The sequence below is a fragment of the Xenopus tropicalis genome, chromosome 7, assembly GCF_000004195.4.
Source record: "Xenopus tropicalis strain Nigerian chromosome 7, UCB_Xtro_10.0, whole genome shotgun sequence".
In the NCBI taxonomy this organism is placed as follows: domain Eukaryota; kingdom Metazoa; phylum Chordata; class Amphibia; order Anura; family Pipidae; genus Xenopus; species Xenopus tropicalis.
The window spans coordinates 45266616-45293578 of record NC_030683.2 but is presented as its reverse complement, the minus strand read 5'-3'; the positions used below and the strand labels follow the sequence as shown (position 1 = coordinate 45293578).

Here is a 26963-nt window from a genome sequence, read left to right as displayed (position 1 = left end):
GGTTAACAAATCATGTGAACATCTGTTTACAAATACAGTGACAAACACCCAAATAGGGACTTCTATCTGGCTTTTCAGAAGTTTCACATTACTCATAACCTTGCTTTGGGTAGGTTTTTTAGATCTAAAAAGCTGTCCCTTTTAAGATGGCATTTGACAAGATTTGCATAGCCATGGGTAATGTTTGTGTTAATAAAGTAGGCCATATTAATTATACACTTGTTACTTTACCAGGTCTGGTACTGACCTGGTAAACACCTTCAATACAGTGTAATTTTGGGCTTACTCTTCAGTCTAAGCAGTCACTTGGAGTAACTAGATGTTTTCCTTAGTGAGGGGGGACAAACATAGTATCTAATAATGCGACAGACCAATCAGAACTCTAACTCTACCTCACCCTATAACACTAGCAAGTATCACTAGTAAATCTCTCTAAGATGACAGCATACTGAATAATGGCTTGTGCCTTGTGTTTCAGTCCACCCTTCTCTGGAACAGACCCAATCAAAATTTATAACATGGTGTTGAAAGGTATTGAGAAAGTAGACTTCCCTCACCGTATTGGGAGACGCTCTGAAGATGTCATCAGAAGGCTTTGCAGGTAATAATGTATTTCTGACACAATGTACATGTATGTCCGTATGTATGTATAACTTTATTTATAAAGCGCCACAAGGGTACGCAACGCTGTACAATCTTACAGAATACAAAATTACACACAGGGAGTGTTATAATAAATAAATACAATAAATATATATATATATAAGTGCCATGTGGTATGAGACACAGTAGGAAGGAGGTCCCAGTCTAAGTGGTTGGGTAACATACAGGCACAAATTGGAAGGTAAGAGTGCATCAGGTATGGGCATTTGCCCTTAAGCGCAGGACTAGGCAAAATAATGTTTTAGTGCTCCAGAAGGTAACAGCTGAGCTTTTTCTTAAAGAGAGTGGGTGAGTTTTCACAAGGTAAATAAGCAGTTTTATTTTATAAATTTCTCAAAAATGTAAAGTAGAAAGCTTTTATAGAAATATAAATATTATAAGCAAAACTGCAAAGCATTCAGGGGCAGATTACTGTACAGTAGGGAGCTGTGCCCTGTCCCTACCCTTGATCTTACCCATTTTAACCACTTTGCCATCTATCTCTTCTTCTGATCTACCCCAACTTGCTCTGGCCATGCCCCCATTTATTGATGCTGGAAATCTTTTAGCTTTGACCACCTGGATACACCCTATGTAAATCCACCACTGAGGGCATTATTATTATTATTATTATTAACATTTATTTATAAAGCGCCAACATATTCCGCAGCGCTGTATAATAAGTGAGTTTCACACATTGGACATACAGAGTAATATATAAAGCAATCAATAACCGATACAAGAGGTGAAGAGAGCCCTGCCCAAAAGAGCTTACAATCTACAAGGAGAAAGGGTTGAGACACAAGGTGTGGGATTACTAAACAAATGTAGTTCCTGAGACCAATTTTCTATTTTTTTTTTAAAGATTTATAATAAATTACCGTATATACTCGAGTATAAGCCGAGTTTTTCAGCACTAAAAAAGTGCTGAAAAAGTAACCCTCGGCTTATACTCGGGTATATACAGTAAAACTCTTTTAGATGCTGCTGTAACGTGCCCCTTGTGCGCAGCCACGGAAGTGTAGCATCTGCTGTAGCAACTGCTGATATTACACTTTCTTGCGCGAGCGCTCACAACCCCCCCCCCCCTGGCCACACTGCCCTGGACGAACGCATGTGTAGGGGAGCGCTTTCGCATTGACTCGCACCCAGATTAATAAAAAAGAACAATAAGAGTTAAACCTTTTAATTCCATAAGGTTAACTAACTGCAGTAGAACCCCCATTTTATGCTTTACCTTTAGACTAACTGAGAAGTCTGGCCTTGCTAGGAAAATTATACGTTAGTGATGAGCGAAATTATTCGGCAGACATGGATTAGCAGTGAATTTCTGCGTTTCGGCATTGGCAGATTTTTTTGTGTAACGGGCAGGTATGGTACCTGTTGTCCAGAATGCTCAGGACCTGGGGTTATCCAGATAAGGTTGTTTTGCCTCCAATAAGGATTATTTATATCATAGTTGGGCTCAAGTACAAGGTTCTGTTTTATTATTACAGAAAAAAAAAGAAAATAATCTCAGCACTTTGGCAGCAATCCTTAGCAAGCAATTCTGCTTCACAGCAATATTATTGCAGAGGAGGTGCAAGGTTCTGTGGGAATTGTGAAAAAATACACAAGACGGATCTTTATGTAAAGATTAAGTAATAGTGCAGTGGATGTTTCTAACATTTAAACACTGTTTTCATGTTTTTACAGATAGGGTGTAGCAGCTGAGGTTGCAAGTGCAGTTGTACCACTACAAAAAGCAAAACACTGGCAGTATATAGGGGGCATTTGAATTGAATTGAGAGAATGAGTGGTGGTAAGGGGCGGAATTAAGAAGCTGGTTCTTACTTCAGACTTTTGTATTTCAATGCAAGATGGATAGGTTCTACATAAAAAACTTTGCACTGGATCTCATGAATCAAAGCACCAATAATCTTTGGGCCTCTGATATGGGAGGCAAAGATTTGCAACTGACTGGTAAGAAAGAGCATCTTTGGGCACAAGCACAATAGAAGTTTTGTGTTTATAGTCTGCTCAAGGGCTCCCTTTAACTCTTGCTTATAGGGCACATTTGAATTCCCATGCCTTGCACCAAATAGTGCTAAACCAGTGGCACCCTTGGGGGCATAAATATGTGGCCCTTAGTACACCAGGACATGCACACACACAATATAGAGAGGGACTACTTACTGCACAGAGCCCTAAGTGTACAAATGAGTATTTACCCACGTTTCACTGTGCTAGATCTTTCATGCGTTCCAGCACAGGGGAATGCAGGAAAAAATGCTGGCTTGTATTTCCTATTAGGCTGTACTCATTGTGTTGCAGGCAAGCTCCGAAAATAGGTGCAATGCATCAAGTTGTGTTCCACCTGCATTCTGCACTGTGCTTATGTCACAATGAGTATAATTACATAGAGAATATAGGCCTGCATTTCTTCCTGCATTCCCTTGTGCTGGAACACATGAAAGATGCACCACAGGGGAACACAGGTAAAAAAGAGGTGTAGAGACATACCTGGTTGCTCTGCCCTGGATGTAAGAGGAAGAGACAGCTCTTATTAAATATGAGAAGGAGAGCCACAAGGCTGGCCCCTGTGTATGAAGGAATTTGACAGGAAGCCAATAACCCTGTGAGTGAGCCAAGTGGCCTTGGAGAGGGCCATTTGAGGGAGGGATAGCGAGAGAGAGAGAACCTGGGTACAAGCAGAAACTGTAATACCTGTTATACTTCTGTGTTTCTTGTATAGACTTGGGGCAATAGGCCCTACCTATGATAGATGGGGATGCCACCCTTCCGGATAGCTTTAGGATTTTATTTTCTGTATTTTGTTTTTCATCTTTGAAGAAGCCTTAAATGTTCACTGTGGTCACATACTGAGGAATAAAACACTTGTTTTTTTGTAACTGACCTGTGAGTCCAGTTTTTTCTTTTATTCTAATTTTGTTTTACTGGCACCCAAGCAGTTAACTACACAGAAGGATTGCTCCCTTTAGGATATATAAAAACCTGTGTGCATTTTCAATTCCAGCTATTCATTTTAGTGTGCTACTGCACTTCTATTTCCAGGCTCAGTTACATTTCTCATAGTTGATTGGCATTCAGAGACATTTTTCTGTAGTATTTTTGTAGTGAAATTCAAATGTTTGTAATAGATGACACAGCCGAAATGTGAGTCATTGCAGACTGCATAAGCAGCCATGGGATTTCGGCTTTGAGTCAGACACGGCCAGTGTGAGTCATCATCACGTCTTCAGTCCGCAGAAATTTCATGTTATTCCTAGCACATTCCATTGCAACGGGTAAAGGTTTCATCTCATTGTAGTCTAATTGGTTAAGGGAATTGGTGCATGAGTTTTTAGATATTAATCACAAGTAAATACCAATTAGTCCTGCATTTTGAAATGTCAATCATTTTTGTTGGTGAAATGGAAGCAAAGTGTATGCTGATGTCTGCAATTAAAAAGAAAATTTGTTGAACTTTAGTCTAGATAGGGCCGTAGAGAAATGCAAATCATAAGATAAATGATTAGAACAACCTTGTATAGCACTATTGCAGATGTACTGTAGATGGGGACAGATGATTTTTAGCCCTTGCATGAGAGACCCAAACCTCTGTTTTTATAACTGCAGTAATTTGGGGGTGCTTTACACCTGTTGTAAGCTGTGCATTATAGGGATCAGCTATTTTGTCCTTCCATATTTTATTATACATTGCTTGTGGTCCAGCACCTCAGTGCTTATTTTGCTCATAAGTTAAGGAATAATAATTGCCTGTTTATTCATAAAAATATTTAACCCCATGTCATGTCAGGCTATAGTGCCGCAAAGACTACTGATCTCTACTCAGGGCATTATCATAAGCTTAAAGTGGGTGTAAGAATCATTATTACAGCAACAGATAGCAAGCAGATAAACTCAGTAATATAAAAAGTCTGACAAACTACAGAGATCATTATATAGTAGTAAAAGAGTTTATCTATATACAGCTCATTGCTTTGCCTCACAACATGCCACAAATGGAAGATTCCTGCACATGCTCTTGGTTCCATCTTCTAAGTTGTTTAGGGGTCTCTTTGATTTAACCAAGGTCTGTTATAAGACTGGTCTGCCCAGTATCACAATTAACACTAAATTGAACTTAATTCATGCTAATAACATACACTATGAAAGGATTTATGAAAGAACAGATTTTTCACGAGATCACAAATAACCTCATCTTAAAATTTAAAAAGTTCCTAGCAGTTTTCAAGAAAGAGGTTAGAATTAGAAACAGAAGTGCAACAAAAGACAATAGGGCTTATTTGCATCCACAAGAACAGTGGGCAATTTGCACCTTTGCACACAGTGAATTGTGCCTTAAACCACATTCATTAAAGGTGTTTGCGTCAAAATATGCTCCTTGCTCAGCCCCCCTCGGTCCTTCCTGCCTTCTGTTCCAAATCAGGTGCTGCTGTACCTATAGACGTAGGGGAACCCTGGAGCTACCACCACCTCTGGAGAAGGCTGTATCTACAGGGTTCCCTCAGCACCCTGCATCAATAGGTGCAGCACACTTGCGCCAAAAATCACTCGCATGCTGAACACCAGAAATCCCAACACACATTGGAAATGATGCCAGTGAGACAAATTATTTGCAGTGAAGTGCATGAGCAGTTGCATCCATTTGGGCAAATTTATTTGCATTGCAATGACACCAAAATTGTGGGAAAAATGGTGATTGTGCATGAAATTGTATTTTGCAGACATAAATGAGCCCTGTCCCTTAGAATACTATTGATTCAAAGTGAGGGAATGTGTATTTTCCAACAATATATGGTTTTCTGGAGTCAACATGATTTTTGGGGGCTTTACCGCACATTAAATGCAGACAATTGTCATCAAATTGTTTAGAAGAACCATCCCATTTATATTTAAGATAATGTGGGAGATTCAGCAGTTTTGAAGACCATTAACTTTAGCAGTGCTTGCAACTTTGGAAATCAGTAGAGAAAAATATATTTAAATATTAAATGTGCCATTTATTTAAAAAATATAGGTATTTCTGGGGCAAAGTTACTGTTAGTGGCCTCTTTTGCCTTATAATCTAAAAAATGCCAAATTCTATTGCAGTGCTTTAAAAATTTGGTATTCTTCTGCTGTGGGTTTTTCATCTATACAAGTCTGAAAATACAATAAAACTATAAATATTTACTATCAGTGCCCTTGGGAGATTTACAAATCAGTTGCATTTTTACAGATATAATAAAACTGTTTCTGATGTTTCCCTCTGTTGTAAAAAAATATGCATTTTTCATTTTCTAGTGTCCTTTATCTTGTTACAGAAGTAAAATTACATAAAACATGGACAATTTTGAAACCTTAGATTATCCGGGAAAAAAAAGCAATAATATTTCCTAGGTAAACGAAAAGTTTGCCACAAAGAGAGAGAGAGCACAAAATGCACCATTGATGTCTGACACTGAGCGCAAAACCCAGCTCCGGCACTGAAAATGTTAAACGGACACAGATAATTCCATGTGAATTAAAATTCTATGACTGATCCAGGGCTTCCTTCCCAGAATTCCTTCTGGCACACATAAAAACACATGCTGCATGGTTGAATAGTAATATTAGTTTGGCTCACACATTGGATCTGATTACTAATTAGATGTTGATTCTAATTATTTTCAAATAGGCTAAACAAAAGGGACCATTTAACCAGAGTCACATAACTAATGCATATTATGGAGAAAACATGATTTGAATGCATGTCAGTAGAACCTTATGTTTATATATAACTGGTTAAGGCTTCTTACACAAGGGTGGTTTTTTTTGCATGTTTCACATCCGTTTGATTTCACCTAAATCTATCAGATAATTGGTTCCAGTATATTCTGTCTGGTTGTACTTATGAGCGTTTGGAGTTGTGTTTTATGGCATTCACGTTTCATCATGTTTTTTAAACCAAGTTTGTGTTTGGAACTGAGTTTGTGTGTAAAAAAAACTTTACACGCAATATATGTGTTTTTATGCACTTGTGTTTACCCTAATGTTTGCCCTAAAGGTAGCACTTATCATTTTAACCATTTTAAAGGGATGTTCTGGCACCCCAAGTGTACATGCCTGTTGATAGTACTTAGTCTGTAAGCACAAGGAAACATTTCAAACTGAATAGTAACCTCGATTTGTCAGGCATGACTGCCTTTCACGTTGATATGTGGCGTTACATGGACCTGCATCTCAATACTTGGGGTAATTCTGCACAGGCCAGTTGAGTTTATGTGCTCTTATGAGCTCTTCAGTTCTATATGGAATTTAGATTACTCTGGAGACATGGCTCATGTCTGTCATGTCTGCCGAAAAGTGAGATTTAATTTTGCAGTGAGTACTTGTTTTTTTTTCTAGATGCTGCAAGTGTGACCCACCATTATCTTTTTATCTTTGTATGTGAAGGGAAAGCAAAGCAGGGAGGATAACATCTCTAGCTCTTACTCTCTGTCACTTGCTGCTATCTATATATTTCTGGCCAAGGCAGTATTTTCTCTGTCATTCATATCTGTATAATAGCAAGTTTCACAAAGGTGTGTGGTGAAAATTTAAGGCCATGTGATTAATAAGCATTTTCCTTTAAAAAAAAAAAAAAATATATATATATATATATATATAATATATATGATATATGATATATTCTTAAGATGATACATGAATGAAATTTGAAGGTTTTCAAAAACTTAATACTTTTCATCTGTAACTTTTAAAGTGACATATATTTTGTATACAGCTATGGGATCCGTTATCCAGAATGATTGGGACCTGGGGTTTTCTGGATAAGGGGTCTTTCCGTAATTTGGATCACCATACGTTAAATTCACTAAAAAATCACTTAAGAAATAAATAAACCCAATAGGGTTTTATCTTCAATAAGGATAAGTTATATCTTAGCTGAGCTCAAGTACGAGGTACTGTTTATTATTACAAAGAAAAAAGAAATACTTTTTAAAATTTTGAATTATTTAATTAAAGTGGAGTCTATGAGAGATGACCTTCCCGTAATTTGGAGCTTTCTGGATAATAGGTTTCCAGATAACAGGTCCTGTACTACAAGGGGCCCATTCATTAAAGCACGATTGACCATGAAAGATAAAAAATCATATTTTTTCTAATTGTTAGAACTTTTCGTATTGACCCCGATAATATCGTTAAAATAGTACAACTTTTTTGTTTTTTTTCGTTAAATTCCACAAAAAAGTCATATTTTTCGCACAGACTATGACCATTTTGCAATTCATTCAAGCCATTGTGACTTTCTTTTGGCCAGGTTGGAGCTGTAGAGTGATCGCAACCACAACCACGCAACCAAGAAATTTAAATTTTCACGCAATTTTCGCACATCAGAAATTATCGTGGTTACTCCGAATTTTTCCCTATTGTGCTTTTTAGTAGTGAAAATTTGTGCGTTAATGAATGGGCCCCAAGTCTCTGAATCAGAAACCTATTCTTGGATGTTGGTGGCTGCAGATAACAACAAGGTGGATAAGGATTTTGACATCCTTTCCCTAATCTATAATTCTGATAATGTCACACAAAACATGTACATGATTTAAACTATCAAACATTTTGATGACTGATAATATAACTTAAGCTTGCTACATGTACAGCATGCTTTTTTTAAATAATGTTTTTATTTCCATTTTATATGCCAGGTACAACAGTGCTGGTTTCCACAATCTGTATAATTTAGCGTATATAACATTAAAAAATAGCAATATTATAGAACATGGGATATAACAATAACATGTAGCTCATTCCAATTCAATTCCTGCATTAGCTCTTGTATACGATCTGGTAAGTTCCAGGTAGCTGGTGCTGAAAATTGTATGTAAGTAATCCTATATACAGTAATATCCGGCATACTTCAGTTGGCTGTTGTGAAAAAGTGTATGTAAGTACATGGAAGAAGGTAGCCCTCCTGTAGCCGCCCAGGACAGCCTGGCCCCGCCTGCTGGTGAAGTCATACCTTACTTTGTACAGATTTACCCCAGCAAACTTTAGGAATCAGAGCTTATAGTTACTAATCTGGTGCACATTTGCACTGATGAAAGAAAATAAGGCCAACCAATTATGTTATATGCCTGTACATATACAGCTGGTATTCCTCAGTAATGAGGTACCATTGTCAGTGTAATTAATGTTAATACATTTGCAAAGAATCTACATAAAAACCTTTTCACTTTTCTCCTCTCTAGGATAAATCCTGCAGAAAGATTAGGAAATCGTAAAAATGGCATCAGTGATATTCGAAAGCACAAGTATGTACGTCATAAGTCAATCCATCCCTGGCACTGAAAAGTCCTTTTGTCTTTCGTTTCATTTACCATCACCCACTTAACTTTAAACTAGACATTGCTGAATCTGGGATAAAATGTTTTGGTATAAAATGTTTAGGTATTAAAGACTTTATTGCATGTGAATATCTGGCTAGGCCATCAACTGGTCCCAGTTAAAACAGAGAGCTTTGTCTTCTTGCTTATTTGATTTTGAAATACCCAAAACTATTACTGCACTGCATTTTCTAAAAATAAAAAAACAAATCTATTTTACATGTTTATCTTTCATGTTATGTAATTATAACATTAAGGAATCACAAATTAAATAAATAAACATTATTTCAAGGCAAGGTGCAAATAGTTAATATACAATTTATTCTGCACACTAAATAAAGGCAAATATACATAGGGGTATGCTTTTGCTATCAAAATAATAATAAAGTTACATAGGTTTTTTGTTCACTATTCATGGTTTTTGCACTACAATTAAATTTTTTAATGTGAAAAGAATTTTTAGTGATTTACAAGCGTAAAAACTCCGAAAAACACTAATGCACAATGTCGCAATCTAAAAGCGGTCTTGTAGGAGTCAATGGGAGGCATCCTAGAGAAATTTTAATAATCTTTAATTCGTAGTTTAGATGTTTTTTTGTTTGTAAATCCACAAAGATTTGTAGGAAAATTTGTGGTTTTGTGTTTTTTGTTTTTTTTTTAATCCTGCATTTTAATTAATTCATGCTTGAACCTTTAATAAATGACTAAACATTCATGGTTTTTATGGACATGAGTTTGTTTGTGGTTTCAAAAAACTCTAAAACCAAAAAATCAGAGTGTACCCTTGCTGCTACAGATTCGGTTAATTCACCTAAATACGAGTTAGGTAAAAATTACAGTTAGGGGCACATTTACTAAACAATTTTGAGATAATTTTGCATGTTTTCTAACTTTTTTTAAACTTATAGACTATTCGGAATGTATGCAAAAAGTTTGTTAAAATTCCACAAGTTTTTTGTGGTTTTCGTTAAATTTCCACAAAAAAATCGTATTTTGCTCAAAGAATACGACCATTTCAGAATTTATTAATGCTTTGGTAACACTTTCCTTGGGACTATCTTTTTGCCAGGTTTGATCTGTCAAGTACCATTGAGTCCTATGGAAGGCTTCCAAAGCTAGACATGAAAGGCATCAAAGCCAGAAGTTTTTCGTGGCATAACAAACTTTTCGGAATGAAAATATTGTGACTTTCGGAATGCAATTGCGATATTTTCATATGTGCGATAAAAGCATTTTTGAGACATTTTATAGCTTCTGAAATTATTGTGGTTACTCCGAATTTATACCATATTGTGTTTTAAGCCCAGAAAAAAATTAGTAAATGTGCCCATTAGTGTATGTGAAAGGTAAAGATCTTTGTAGGGACTTAATAAATGAAGATGACCAGTCCTATTCTGGCTCCTTCAAGACAAAGAAGAGAGGTCCATTGCACTCACAATTTTTAAAATGACAAATATTTTTAGATATTTTGTGTATTAAAATACTAAGAAATGCCCTCCCCTTTAAGCTAAAAAGGGATTGTTTGTCCATTTATTGCAAATATACAAGTTGACAAATATGTCAAAGTCATGAATCAGATGAAAGTGAGTGTAGGACAAGCCAGACCAGCATATTGGTAATGGGTGAGAGCAGAGAAACTCTTGTATTTGTCTGTATTGGAGAGCACAACAAGCTGTATGACTCCTTACTGGAATACAGCCAAGATGAGCCCAAAGCCAAAAAGGGTTGTGCATGGTAATTAATATGCATTTAAACACAGAAAACTCGTCATTGACCGATAAAAGGAATTGTGTACAGATAAGAAGAGTCTTGAACACACGGCTTATTATTTTGGGATACTAATACTGAATTTGTATGTATTTAACTGAAGTACATATTTGTTCCTTAGATGGTTCCAAGGATTTAATTGGGAAGGACTCCGTAACCGAAAGCTGCTGTCTCCATTAAAGAGAGAGGTTGGTGACTTTAAAAGATGAACACTATAAAATATAAGCCCAGTGCTGATTTTTCCATGTTGTGACTTTATTTTCCTGATTGCAGATCAAAGGAATCACAGATCACAGCTATTTTGACAATTTTCTTCCTGAATCCGAAGAACCACCAGATGAGCTATCGGGCTGGGACAAAAATTTCTAAAATGTATATGGTCCTCCTACTATTTTGCTGCTATGTCACTGCTGATTACAATCTGACATCTTTATCTGAGATCTCTGGACAAAACCAAAACCCAACAGCAAACCCAGCATTTAAAGATAATTCCAGCAAGGCATGATTTTTTCATATAAAACACAAATCTTTCAGATGATTATTTTTTTCAATAATTTGTCAAGCAGTTGAGAAGGTGTTAATGATGTGACAATAGAACAGAAAGATGCAACATCTTCTTCTGTTCTGTAGCTTCATTATAAATGTCCAGCCATGACTCAGAAGATGCAAAATGATCTTAATGGCAACCATTTTGTATTTGTATTTGGAAAGGACATATTCTCAGGAGCTCTTTTATTCTCACCCATAGAGATGAGTAACGATAAATTAAAGCAAAGCTTTATGGGGTCTTCTGCTTTATGACGGGTTGAATTTTAAGAAACATTTGAACAAAACACCTATAAGATTTGCTGAATGTACTGTATGTGAGACATTTGCTAAAGCAAAAAGCAGATTATTCTCGGGGGGCTCTTTTGTACCAAAAGGAAGATTTTCTTCATAGGTGTTTTGCACTTCCCTACAGAGAAAATTTTATAGATGTACCTCAGTATCTGTTCTTTTCTTTGCACACAACTGATATGTTAAAGGGTATGTTAGTTCACACTGTTCTATCTTAAACCAAGCACTGCAGTTATAATCTAACACTGCCTCTTGGTTCCACCCAGAAAGTATAAAATGCCCACATGCAGAGCAGGATTAGTGTAGAGCATATGATTTCTGGACATTCAAAGTCACTACCCTGGGCTTCCATACCTCCATTCCATTTGATATGTGCCTTTTAGACTAGGTTTCCATAACTGAAAAAGCAGTTACATAAGCAGTTTTCTCTTTTCCTACATTCTCAAACACGTATTATTACATACACACATTATAGCTCATTTTGGTCCTACAAAAATCATGAAATCAAATCAATGGTACCCCACTGAGTCCTGAAAACTTGTGATTTTGTAACCTTTTAACATTGATTTTAGTATTTTCATCTATATATCACCAAATATATTAGGGTTCATTTATCATTCCCCAGGGTGCAAGTGGTAGGAGAGTGAAGGGGTGCAGGAGGCCGACTGCAGCCTTTTTTTGCTTTGAAAATAACCCCCCATCTCCTTGTGCACCATAACCCTAAAGGGCCAGCTTCTCCCCAGCTGACGCCTAATTATCAAGCTTTAGCAACTGCTAAAAAAAGAAAAATCGCAGTCTTTGGGTTGTCCTACCACACTATGTATGAAATTAAAGGTTTTACTCATTTTCAAAATAGGGGCAGAGGACACATTTCAAATTATTTAACTAAACCAATGGCAAATATGGTTACATTCATGATTCCCATTTTGTTACAGTAAATTCTTGGTATGCTATTATATTTAGGTTTGTATTATGGTTGTATAAACATAATATCACAGTTACATTTTTTAAGGCTTTATTGCAAAGTCACAGAATATTTTTGGGAACCCCATTTATTCAGTCTTGCTTGCCACGTTGTTTAAAATGAAAGAATTATAGTGAAAATAAGTTCTCCTTAAAAGTCAGAATTTTTTACTGAATTTGCAGTTACTCACCTCAATATACAATTATAACTTAAACCTCTAGCACAAGCCCCACCATTTCTTATATCTTCCTTGGTCTCTTTAAGTTAAGTGCTTAACGACCAAGGCATCCTATGGACCCTGCACCTTTGTGGCTCTTCTTCATAGGCTGCACAGCTGATTTTATACATTGTACTAGGGATGCATGGAATCCAGGATTAGGTTTGGGATTCGGCCAAGATTCTGTCTTTTTCAGCAGGATTCAGATCCAGCCAAACCGGATCCTTTAAATCACGTGACTTTTTGCACAGAAATGTGGAAGTTTAAAATGTTTCACAAAATGTTGCAAAGCACATGCAAATTAGGATTAGGATTCGGTTCTGTGTTCGGCCAAATCTTTCACAAAGGATTTGGGGTTCGGCAGGATTCCAGAACAGTGAATTTGGTGCACCCCTACATTGTACATCATTCATTTTTAACAAACACAACATTTATGTAACAATAACATACAGAATATAGCTCAGGCACACACACAGTTGAGAACATCTTTTTGTCTGTTTAGGCCACCCTTGATTAATGTTATCACGGTATAATCTTACAGGAAAAAAGTCAGAAATGGTGTCTGGTAAATATAATTCTAGTTTTGTATGAACAGTGCATCAAAGGGAAACTATATTTTAGTTTTGTATGTACTAGGCAAGAGGAATTTTCATATCTATGGTCTCTCATTTTCCCTTTCCCAATGCATCCTGGTGTACTGTATAGGCAGAGCTCTTCATCCTGTCGTTCCATAGATGTCGCTTCACTCAGGGGCATGACTATAGGAGGCCCAGTGGGGCACTGACTGATTAGTAGTTTCAGTTTACAAAAAAATATATAATTCCATAATTAGGGGAGCCTTGAAATAATTTGGCTGTGAAGCATAGTAACAACTGCAATACATTGAAAAACAATACCCAATAATAGCAACCAATCAGATGAGTCTTGGCATTGCACTTCAGCAAATATAAAGCCAATTACAATGGGGGCATGGCATCTGTTTCAGGATCCACACCCATTCAATAGGTGCCAACTGGACAACTTGATAAGAGTTTGAACAATGATCTTTGAGACAATGAATGGAGCTAGTCCCTAGGCCCTAGTTAGGTTGTTAAAACAGTGTTATTGTCATTGAAACTCAGTGCAAGTCAGAAAGTGGTTAGATTAAATTGTCAGTTTAGGTAGTTAACCTATATGTGCACTACTTTGTAAATTTGAATAGGTGAATTTCATTTTCTATATCTAGATGACAAATCAATGCTAAGAAAGAATCAGATTCTTTCTATGGTCTGATCACAAGTTATGATGTTTACAGGGTGGGAAAAAGTAAAATCTGGCCAATGACATGTTTAGGTGGAGTCTCAATTTGCCAATAATATACAGCAGAACATTACATTTGTCTGGGGTTGAAGATGTTTATTGTAATTTATAGAGACCCCAGTGACACCTACCACATCCTTCAGTGCTTGATGATTTCCAGTGTTTAGAGTGTAGCAGATGGATTAAAACTGTGTGTTTAGCCAGTGTGCTGTGAAAAGGCAGAAAAATATCTGATTGCTTATGCTGTGTTTGGCTGAATGTGCCAACAGTGGAAAAAAAGAACATAAACACAAACTTGTCATGCTGAAGAAAATGCCTTGATTACCCTATTAGGTTTCCCTTCATTCTCTACTCAATAAACATTAGGTTTTAGAAATCTGACTTGGAGTTGTTTCTTTCATTGTGATATCTGCACAAGCAGCAGCCCGTCCCTTCACTAATTGACATGGATGACAGGTCATTTTTCAAGGAACAAGTAATTTTCTCAAGTCACGACTGACGAATCATGCTTGACCACTCTGTCCTTCTGTGCCGAACATCTATCTCAGTGAGAACAGAAGGATGGGATTACTTGAGCTGAACACAATGATTGCTGCTGGGGCATTTTCTGTACAATACCTCATATGACATTTTCTGTAAGCTTCCTTTTTTGCTTATGATTTCAATAAATGTCCAATTATTTGGGGATTTTTTTTTCACAAGGGTGTACTGGAACATACCCATATACTCAATTTTCTTTTATAAACCCCTAAAACTTGACATCATAACCTTATGTCTAGATTTGTTCAAACACTTATAAACCAATGTTATGGTTATAGTATACATGACAGAGTCATCATGGGGACTTGCCCAGCCAATGTAAACTACCCAACTGCCACTCCATCTTAACCAACCCCAATAAACACAACAGACACTGGCTTGTGGGATGAAAAGTCTGCAGAACATTTAATAAAGGAGTACAGTTTTAGTGTAAAACATACCATAAATAACAAGTATGATAAAGTAAATAACACAACATAATATGAATGTTTGTATATCAATGTATAACAATTAACCCTTTAACAAACATGAGCCATAATAACCCTATAATTGCCCAACGCAACTAGCTGCAACACTATCCTGGAACCCACCTCCTCCACAGGGGCACTTACCCCTGATGTGCCAGGCTTGTCAGCCACCCATTAACCATGCAACTCCCCTCCCAACCACCACATTGTGTCCTAGACTTGACTACCCCACCACGTCCACCGCAATATATTACACAAATGCAGGAAGGGAGGGTAGGCGTTTTACTGTGCTGCCTAAACTGAAATGGGAAGCGGGAAGATTCCCTACCCACTTTTTCTACATTTCAGATGTCACTGTCCCAACTATTTCTAAACCAGCCAGTTAAAACTCAGAGAGAGCAGGGCCTAAGCACCATACATGATAAGTGCAGTGTCAATTTTGCGGCCCTCCCCAATTACCCTTCACCCTCTCACTTACCTCACCTCCCCTGTCAATACATATACACGACAACCTCTTGTGGATAGAAAAGGCCGCAGCCATTTTATTTACAACATTATAAGTTTGTTAAACAATAACATATTCCTGTAAATAAATAACATAACATAACAGTCTCATTGGTAACCTCATAACAATAAGCCACTGAAGGCTGCTTTGTGGAAGCTGTCTCTGCCCCCCCCCACCGTCATCATTTTCCTGAGGTTAGGAACCCCCTTTTTCTAGCCACCACAGCCCCCATTTTCCACCAACCTATGGCTGTACACACTAGCCTCCGTCTAACCTTCCGTCCTAACCTCGAGCTATTTCCGTCCCGGCTGCGACTAAGACCCCTCTAAGAGTCCATACCCTAAATACCCTTATCCCCCACTTTTTAACTAAGGGAGGGAGGGTGGGAGCTGCTCGCTCCAAAATGGTTGCTTCGGCTTGCGCCCACCTCTTTTTGCCTCTTCCTTCCGCCTCTCGTTCACTCCGCTCGGGAACTACAACTCCCACAATGCCTTGCTCCCTTAAAGACACAACTCCCCACCGGGCCTTTTCCTAGCCTTATCATGGCCCCGTGCCCCAACTCCTGCCTCGTTTATTTCCGGGGCCCCTGGACTATCATGCCCCATACTTCCCTACTCTCCATTGCGGGTCATCAGGGTACTTTATGATACATGAGTATCATGTATCATCAGGCATGAAGATTTAGATTTATGCTGCAGACGGAATATGTAATATACATTCACATTTATTTACAATAAACTATGCAGCATGGATGGGTTGACGAGTTACTTATGTGGAAGATAAATGTACCTTTTCCCTCTAAAATGAACAGATATGAAATCCCATGTCGTAAGGTTGATTAGAAGTCAGTACACATGCATACTGAGGCTGGACTGCTTTCTAAGCAGCCATGTTGCTGGAATGATAACTAATGAGCACCACAATTATAGGGTTTCCTATGAGCCTTTATAAAGAAATTAGATGGCAGCCACTTCTGCACATCCATTTTTGCAATCATCCGGCAGAAGTGCAAAAAAATTGTTGGTTCATGAGCTGAGATGCAAGAACAGAGCAAATAGTATGTAAAAATGCAGGAATAGGTCTGATAACTTGGAAACTGACCAGATTATACATAAAGGTCCATTCTAAAAATGCTTCTGTAATTATAGCATTTTTAAGTGTCTTAATGCCATAATTCTATACCAAAGGTTGAGTTTACTGTAAATACTGTACTGTAGTACAAGGGTATAGTTTCACATCTAGCTAGTGATGAGCGAATCTGTCCCATTTTGCTTCCACAGAAAATTGTCAAAACACGGAAAATGATATGCAACAAAAAAAATGGTTGTGCACGTACAAAAAATGACGCGCTCATCAAAAAAATGATGCACGTGACAATTTTTCAGTGTCGTTTCTTTTTACGCATGTTTTTAGTAGTACGCCAAATTTTTTGTGCTCGTTTCGTGAAAAAATCCGCCAATGGGGAAACACAAAAAGAAATTTGTCGCAAATCCATGCCCGCTGAAAAATTTGGCCTATCACTTCTCCTAGCTGTTTAGGGATGATGTGCAGCTGCTTAGCTGAGATGAGCAAGTAGGATGGCAGTTTGCACTCTGTTTAATGCCGCTGCCATCATTAGTTTCTTGTAAGTTTTGCAAAAATTTTTTTTTTTAAAGGGAAGCTATACCCCTGAACATTGCAGGGCTCTATGAAAATATATCACATAAAACAGGCCATATGTGAAACACTTTTTACATTTTGTATAGTTACTATAGCTTGAAAAATATATTTTTCTAATAGTATGTGCTATTGGATAACCCTATACAGGTATGGCACCTGTTATCCAGAATGCTTGGGACCTAAGGTCTTCTGGATAACGGGCCCAGACTACTAAAAAAATATTTAAACACTAAATAAAGCCAATAGGATTGTTTTGCCTTCAATGAAGATTAATTATATCTTAGTTGGGATCAAGTACAAGGTACTGTTTTATTATTACAGAGAAAAAGAAAATACATTTAAAAAATGTAATTATTTGATTAAAATGGAGTCAATGGGAGATGGCCCATCTTATAATTAGGAGCATTCTGGATAAAGTGGTTTTGGATAACAGATCCCATACTTTGCCATTTTAAGTTTTGGTACCTCAGGCAAACCAGGCCCAAATATTTATATATATCTGATTTACTTTCCAACCTCTTATTTCTTCTTTTTTTTTTTTGCTTTATATTTTCTCTTTTGTATCTCTACTTGTTTCCTGTCAACTTTTTCTGATACATTTCTACCTCCCTCACTGTCACCTTATCCCTCCATTCCCAGTGTGTCATCCTGTTTCTCCTCTTACAATGTACCATGCTTTCCTTATTTTCCATAAATCATTTTTCCCTTTATTAGTATGTCTGGGTGTCATTCTCTCATTTCCATTTCATCCCATGTGCCTATCTCTTCCCCTGCACCCTATTCCCCATGCCATTATCCTGAAAGATTGCATTTTATAGACTACTAATTTAGCCAATATAAGATATCACCAACTCTATATTTCCCCTCACCTCATCTTCCATTTACTGAGCTGTCTTCCCCCATGTCCCATGCACTTCTTCTCCCTACTTACCTTGTGCAATCTCTCCTGCTTTCTTCTATCATTCTCTGCTCCTTTAATCTCTCCTCCTTTAATCTCTCCTCCTCTCACCCAACATGCCAGTCTCTCCTCATTTCCCTGGGACAATTTCTCCCAATGTTTTTTGTGTTCTCCTTTACAATCCCAGGCCTTCAGCACTGTGTACAGAACATTCAGCCCACTGTTTTAGAGAGCTAAGCGAGTCAGCATTCATGTCCTCTATTCTCACACTAGATTTGTGGCTGACTGGATGTGAGGCAATATCAGCCACAAACAAACAAATCCAGTGGGAGAAACAGAGCTTATTTACTAAGGGGGCAAGGGAGGATGCTGGGGCATTGTCAGCAGTTCAGCAAATGTTAAGTGCAATGGCAAAGCTGGCTGACTGTACTGGTAGAAACAGTGGTCCACCATCTTTGTACAGTTTGGGCACATTTTAAAAGAACTATTATGTGTCTTGCAATATGTGCATAGAGTCCTGCCAGGGCACACATATATGCAAAGCTTCATCAGCCAATGAATGGACAGAACTGTATCTTTTACTTCCACACTTCTGTACAATTCGTTTTACCTGTCAGTTGATCAGTGAGTGACACACAGAACACCAGAAATGGTGGCACAAGGTAAAAAGGCAATATTTACTAATATGTATATGCCAATTTGAAAAGTTTAGTTTGCAGAAGGAAGCATTTTCACATGATTACACAGTTCAAATGGTTAGGATACAGCGGTTCCAGTTTTAGTTTATAGGACTTCTATTGGAAGGCCCGTGTGCCAATGTCATTGCAGGGCCATCCAATGACCTGAGCATAAATATGGCTGCTGCACTTTTTTTCTAAAATTGAGCTAAAGTTGTTGCTGAATGTGCATTTTACCAATGTGTTGCAGAACAAACAGCATATGCTTGTGATTATTCAAACAATGAAGCATCAGCGGTACTTAGGGTGCGAGAAAGAAGATGTACTGTAGTTGACAGATGGAGAAGAGACCTTCTCTGCAGGCTGCTATCAAGTGTATACATACTGTAGCTCAGAGCAGTGCCATATCCAGTCACTTTCTATTAACATTACATTATATATGGTTGTCATACAGATGTACCGGCACCACATGGAACTAGGTCAATGTGTGACCCTATCAATCCCTACAAACATTTGTAGTTTCATGCAGTCATATTTCACTGGTTTTTCTTTTTGTATACATGTGATCTATTTTATGTGTTTAATGCACTTTAAAAATATAATTTGAAACAGAAATGCATGTTGACACTCACAAAAGTGCACTTAAATACAATAAATACAATAAATGTGCTTTGGTGTTTTTAGCAAGTATGAACTTGGAAAAAGCTATAAATATTCAATTCTAACTGCCAATTTTTTGGGAAGCAGTTCTTCAAAGCAAAGCAGAGTAGCCTTACAGATTATTTCTGTTCTTATAGGAAATCGTGTCTAATGGGGAAAATGTTGGTATGTAACACTCATCAATTAAAGTATCAATTAATATAGTGTCATTTTTTTTCTTTTTGTAATTTCATTATACACTTAAAAAAAAAGAATGTGCTTTTACCAGCAATCCCTACCCACTGTGCTGGGTCCATGTTTGGTGTACACACCAAAGAACATTTTTGTGCACATGGTCTTCAAAGTATTATAGGAAACCACCAATAAGATCTATACCTTCCACCCACCAGTGCCTTTAAGCTCCCCTACGAGCTTTACTGATGGACTTTTGACAGCTGTTTATATAATATTAGAATATTTCTTATTTCAGCTAGATCTTCTTACACATATAGAATAGAGAGGGTATATGACTTGTTTGGAGCCAATTATTTGCTGACATTTATGTAAGAACCCAGCTCCATCAATAAGGATGATATCTTATATGTGTCACAAAACACAGTGATTTTTATTGGACCACATGAAATAACTTAGTCTGCATTTTAATTTTTGGAATTTAGTGCCCTTAGATCTGAATGTGAGACATCTCTTTGGAGACAAGTCGGATATGAATATCATTAGGCTCATTGCTTTATTGATAGAATTGGAGCAATTATTTAAACAGAGACCAGTGATTGGTAAGAAATAATAATACTCAAAAAACTATATTAAAAAAAGTATGGTACAGATACTACATACCCAAGAAAGGACACGTCTGACCAAATTAACTTAAAATTTATTGCAAAATATAGAAAATTAAAAATAAGGAAAACTGGTATAACATGCTCGTACACTAAAATCATTAACTGACATTCAACTTAATTTTAAGTATAGAGGGGCAGATAGGGCTCCTGTCAAGGACCAAGTAGAAATTGGGGATTTGGACAGTGCAAAAGACATTGGGTGAAAGGGGTAGCATTTGAATAGACAGGGGCTAGGGGCTTCTTTGGGTAAATTGAACATATGGACAGGCAGGCACACAGGCCCCCACAATTTCTGACTGCATGCTTGTCCTTCACCCTTGTCTTTCAAAACACTTCTCAAAGCACTATAGTTTTCATTTTCAACATCCCATTATAAGGATAGTACAAGTAGAAGTCTACTACTCCCAAATAAATATGATGGCTGCATGGGCTTTGGCTTGGATATATTAGGACTGCTACAACTGTTGCTGAATGCCTAAAATGACTTGTGTTTCTCCTCCCGAATCTAAGTATATCCACTTCTAAATAAACACACAGTTTACAAAATGTGCATGACACACACTTAAAAACCAATGAGCGAGAAGTAGAATTAACCCATTTGTTTCTATACAAAATTGCAGGGGATTAATGCATTATGCCACCTTGCTTGAGTATTAAAGGATTATATGCAAAATATGCACGTCTGTCCTGTTAAGACTACAAGGTACTTATCAAAATAAACCTTAGAAATTATTTACTTCAAATGAGTGTTGTCATGGAAACACCTGATGGTGTCCAGGAGCTACAAGTGCTAAAGAAAAAAAAAGAAATGCAAAGTGCGTCATCGCTATAGAAACACATCTTTGTCACAGGCTATCAATACCCACAATCATTATATATCATTGGATGTCATATGTACTTTAATCCGGATCTATTGAATTATATCAGTGTGTTTCCATACTGGAAGTCAGCGGCTTATAACTTGGTTATATTTCAGCAGAAGTCTATAGATCTTGTGTCAGTAGCACTTTCTTCTAAAGTAGCAGATGCACACATATAATTCATGTTTTCCTCGGGTGTTGTTGCTGTCTTTTGTATACTGAACTTATCACAAAGAATTTTTTTTTTTATTTTGTGCAGCCTGTCTATTTTGCCCAGTTTCATTTTTATACTGAACTGTTCCTTTAAAATAAAATGCACTTCTTACTGCCCCTCATTCAGGTTAAATGTGCATTAACCTTGCTAGATATGAATTTATTTTAAAAGATGTGTAAAACAAGGATTCTCGTTTGTCTGAAATTCAGTATTAGCAAGTAATTCCATGCTATCTCTAAACAAGAATTTTGCTACTTATCATGAGCATTTGGTCAAAAGTAGGGGCCACTACTCTTTTAGATTCTATTGTTGATATTGTGGTAGAGTGACCCAACAAATGAGAGAAAAGGTGAGTTTTCCCTTCAAGTTCTCCATAGTGGGAGATGTAATCTCTAAGGGAGAGGATGATAAACCGAGAAGGTTTGCTCTGTTTAAAAGGTTGTGCTGTCTGGCCCTGAAAGCTATAGGGTTCTGGAAGGAACAAGCGGATCAGGCGATCCATTCCAGTAGTCCAGCTCACCTATTGGAGCTTACTTTCCACAGGAAGGCTGTCCTGTGGAAAAGGTATTTAATGGTATAGAAAGGTGTGAGACAGTCTCTCAGAGCAGGGCACAGAGCAGGAAGGATACCTCTCTGTGTTAGGACTCCCAGAGGGGCTGGGGGGCTGCCTGCCACTGCCAGAAGCAGAGGGAGCCCAGACTTAAGGAGCTGAGGATCTAAGGAGCTGAAAGGAAAGCCAGGAGGCTGAGCTAATCCCCCAGTGTTGTGAGTACAGGGGTGACCCCAACATTTATGTTTTCCCACTGGTAGTCCACAAGGGGCCCAGGTTAGTAAGGGAACCAATCTAATGTGTGAAGGTAGCGCCCAGAGGGCAGGATTTATTTTTATGATTTGTTTTGTATGCTGAAATGGGCACCACTGTGTAAATAAACTGCCTTAAAGCCAAGAAAGTGTCTGTCCTGGATCCCGCTAGTTTACAATATTAACATGGCAGCTTTCACATAAATATAGTCAAGTATGAATAAATAAGCCTCCTTGAACATAAGGTATAGTTTCCTATCATCATTTAGTTCTGGGGCTTTACCTACAAGAATAGGTTAAAATGAATGAATGAATATTAGCCAGGTATAGGTAGGTGGTAAACCCTGATCGTTGAATGCTTCTAACATGTCTTCTAATGTGATAATCAACTTATAGAAATAGAAACTGCCTACTGTCCTGCAACTGATCTACATAATAATTGTAGTTCTGTTTGCTTTTACTGTTTCAGCATTACATCAACATGACATCAGATGAATAAGAGTTTTTTCGAAGGATCTGCATGGTGGTGATATGAGTTGATATAATAGAATATATGGATCTAAATCAAGTTCAGAGTCTTGTGGCTGCTTTCCTTGTTTGTACACATAAGGAGCAAAACATGTTTGCCCCATGTACAAATAGTATCCTACGTGGTGGGCCTTTGGGAGGCCCTAAACCAGAGGTCCTCAACCTTGTTTGCACTTGAGCAACATTTAAATATAAAAAAAAAATTTAGAGATCAACACAAGCATGAAAAATTTCCTAGGGGGTTCCCAAATATCAAAAGAACAAAAATGTGGTCCTCCAGTTCCAGCATTAAAATCATAAAAGCTTTAATGTTTAACCAACATTAAAAACACATGAGAGATACCTTTCAGATACACACGGTGGTGAACCCAAAATGGCTATGATTGGTTATTTGGTAGCCCAATGTAGACTGGCTGACTACAGGAGGCTATGTTTGGCAGTACACGTGGTTTTATGCCTTCAAGTCAGATATTCAAAATGAGCACCTGCTTTGAGGTCACTGGGAGCAACATCCAAGGGGTTGGCGAGCAACGTGTTGCTTGTGAGGCAGTGTTAGGGGATCACTGCCCTACACTGTTCTGAATACTCCTTGAATTATAGTAGAAAGACTGTGAAAATAAGATTTCTATTGGTCAACATCCCTGCTGAAAGCTAGGAGAGGTCAAATAAATGTTAGTTCTTGAACCCAGAACATATTGAACACCCATATAAACAGCCTCCATAGCAACATTCTCACTCTCCTGAATCATTTTTTAAAATATCTCTGTATTAGAAGGCTTGCGTCAGTTTTATTTGGTGTAGACTAGAACTCTTCTAGCTAAAAGACTTTGGGAATGTCATTTCTGAGAGATACTTTGAAAGCAATCCCATTCCATACCTTGTTGTCTGGAGCACAAATCAATAGCTGGTTACTTGACCTGAAATGTTTTCTAAAGCTTTCAACAGCAATCATTTTTCAACAAAGCTCCAGCAAATGCTGACCCCTCTTTTTAATCAGATGAACTGACTATACAGTATTTTGAGAAACAAATTATAGTTTTTAGAAGGCAATTAATCCCTTTTAACCCTTTTGCACCAGTTGAAGCTCACCCTATGAAGGGCCCATAAATGGTCTAAGTAAATAACAGTATAGAAAATGTGAATAACTGTGGTAAAATGTGAACTACTGGGAATTTGTTGACTTTTAATAAATTGGCCCCTGTATTTTGCATCTTTTTTTCTCCACATTAATGGATTTTTATTACTGCAGAATAAAAAGTAGACCTAATCCTGTTTCCTATATTGCTGCAATAGAATGCTAAGAACTCCAACAGCTGATGTTTTAGAACACTTAACCGCTGATAGGTCATACTGTGTTAATGACACTCCTACACTGTTGGCATGTTCTTAAAGGGAAATTTGATTGCTATTCAGGTTTTGTTTTCTCTGTTCCAACATGCATGTCTAAATTGAGTATTTACATATAGATTAAGTAATAAATAAACATCTGTATATGTATCCTCAGAGGTAGATTTAACCACCACCCTTAGTTTTTTTTATTGTAAATTCATTAAGCACCTACAATTATGAATATCATTAAGAATAAGCATTAATAATTAATTAATTAATACTCCTATGTTATACTACACACATAAAGAATTGGCAGTATTACATGTAACATCATCTGTTACATCATCAATCATCGTCCGAGTTCCTTAGCATCTTCCCTCTTCTGGCTGATCTTCAGGTGTCATGGCTGATCATCTTGTAAAAACGGCAGTATGAGTATATTAATCCCATGTTAAAGACCCAAAGATAAATAAAGTCTTACCTTCATACAGTATGTAATAAAAGGCACTAAGTTTGCCCAGTAGCAGTAACCTACAGCAACCAATGAGATACATCATCAATCATCGTCCGAGTTCCTTAGCATCTTCCCTCTTCTGGTTGATCTTCAGGTGTCATGGCTGATCATCTTGTAAAAACGGCAGTATGAGTATATTAATCCCATGTTAAAGACCCAAAGATAAATAAAGTCTTACCTTCATACAGTATGTAATAAAAGGCACTAAGTTTGCCCAGTAGCAGTAACCTACAGCAACCAATGAGATGTTTGCTTTAAAACAGATGGCCAGTAAGTTCTACCTGCTGATTGGTTAAAATGAGTTACTGCTCCTAGATAAACATAATGCTTTCTATTATATAACCCCTTTTGTCTCTTAGCACTTTGCACTGTAGGATGTCTCCTAGGTGGGCCTGCCAGAAACTACAGTTTATCTTTCTTGTCATGAAGGCAGAACTGTGGCTATTGACATCTGGGATTCTAGGGAAAAAGCTATTAGGACAAACCTGACACAACAGAGGCCAGAATGGATCTATTGGGACTCCAATAAAGGTGTACTTTTTGAAGTCAGCCTCTTTTAGCCCACATCCAAACCAGGGGCCATTATAAGGCACAAATGCTATATGTCCCCTGTAAGAGTAGTCAGCTCAGTTTTACCACTCAGGTTAGTCATTTTGACCTGCGTCTATTGACTATCATAAAGATACTTCTGGCATAAAGTCTGGCAGAGTGTGACAGTTGGAATTGTAGACATTGGAAAGAAGGTAACAGTGCAAAACAGAATTTGGGGGTAGGAATAACATGGGTGCTGCTTTCCTTTTGCTGTCAGTGTGTGCATGAGTGAGTGTGAGAATAACAGTACTGTACATGTTTCTGAGTAGCACTACATTTCTAAATCTTCAGCATAAAAGTAGCTATAATGTTTTCAAAATGGGAGAAAAATGTGACTCACTATCTTTGCCCATTGTTTTCAGGCAAAACCAATGCTTTTTATTTTGAAAATAGAATCACTTTAAAGATATGGGCTTTCACAAAATTTCAGAAAGCAGATGTATCATAAAATAAGAGCAGAATCATTACCAAATAATATATATTCTATAGAACACATAACCTTGCACATACTATTGAGAACCACACTGAAACTGAGTGGGAGGACTGCTAGATAGCACATTTAATTACATTCTGTTAGAACAACACACATACATATAAACCAGGAAATAAAAACAAGCCAGTTAAAATGTTATTATTATAAATTGTGTTCTGGAGAGTAATGGCAGCATACTGTTAACAAAGCATTGGTCTATTTGTCATTGGCTAATAAAAAAATGTATCCGGAGTAAATAAGTAAATTCTAAGATTTTAATTTCAGATACTCCAGCAATTAATCAAATTAATCAAAAGAAAAAAAATGGAAGGGGCTAAGAAGAAAATATATACACAGATATAGGAACAAATAGGAAAAGACAACATCAGAAGTATAAAAAGAAAAATCAATCAAAAAGGTGTTAGATATTATTAGCCACCAACGTAATTTTACTGTTTTAAGATTTCTTATAAAAATGTAGTTTATATGTATTGTATACATTTATTTGTATCAATTAAAAACAATAGGTCTCATTTGCAAACCCAAATGCAGGGTGGAAAGTGCAAAAATGGGCTGCACCCTCACTGCGTTTGTGCAAATAACGACAGGCCTCCAGGCTCCGTTGCAGAGACCTGCAGAATGCATAGCTGCCATTTGCACATGCATGTTAGGGACTGGTGGAAGGAGGCACAGCCGACTGCCCAAAGGCAGGTGGTAAGCACATGGATAACTGCACCTCCTGATGCAAGAGTGCACCCCAGGATTTTCATCCAGTGCTCAGTGGAAGGTGCAGTAGACAGACTGTTAAGCTAGCCATACAAATGCTGATGCAATTACTAAGGGAGCAGATCTTTAGCAGATTTGACTGTAGATGTGGTGGGTCAAATCTTATAGCGGATAAGAGGGAGGAGGCATGCAGACCTTTCAGCCAAGCTGAATGTGGATTTTCAGCCAAGAGAATTTCCCTCATGATCAATATTAGAACAAGCTCTGTTTATATATTGAGTGGGTAGGCATTGTTTTTGGCACCTAAAAAGTCTAACTGGTTGCCAACTTTTTTAAGAGTGATCTGCTTGTGGGCATTTAAGGGGCACTAAACACTACATTTCTTTATTTAATCTTACTCATTGCTGGTTAAGACATTATCTTACTGGTCAGGCTGTTATCCAACGCTGGGGTCAGGCCGTTATCCCTGCTGCCCGCCATCTAGGTCACACCAACAATGAAAGTAGGGGAGAAGCACTCAAGCAAATGAATAAGCAAATTACATGTAATTTTGTTCCTGTCCTTTTATTTTCATTACATGGTCCTAATTATTTTTTTCTGATCAGAACA

At 37.5% G+C, this 26963-nt stretch overlaps 1 protein-coding gene across 2 annotated transcripts in view; it reads left to right on the top strand.

Moving 5' to 3' along the window:
- LOC100498055 (cGMP-dependent protein kinase 2) overlaps positions 1-14455 on the top strand; it is a 91060-nt gene extending 76605 nt beyond the window's left edge. For both annotated transcript variants that reach the window (XM_002935769.5, XM_031906264.1), the window contains 4 exons: positions 479-601; positions 8856-8918; positions 10879-10945; positions 11031-14455. In XM_002935769.5, coding sequence (XP_002935815.2) covers positions 479-601; positions 8856-8918; positions 10879-10945; positions 11031-11126 — 349 coding nt within the window. In that variant the 3' untranslated portion in view covers positions 11127-14455. The remainder of the gene's footprint in view (positions 1-478; positions 602-8855; positions 8919-10878; positions 10946-11030) is intronic.
- The last annotated feature ends 12508 nt before the right edge of the window (positions 14456-26963 follow it).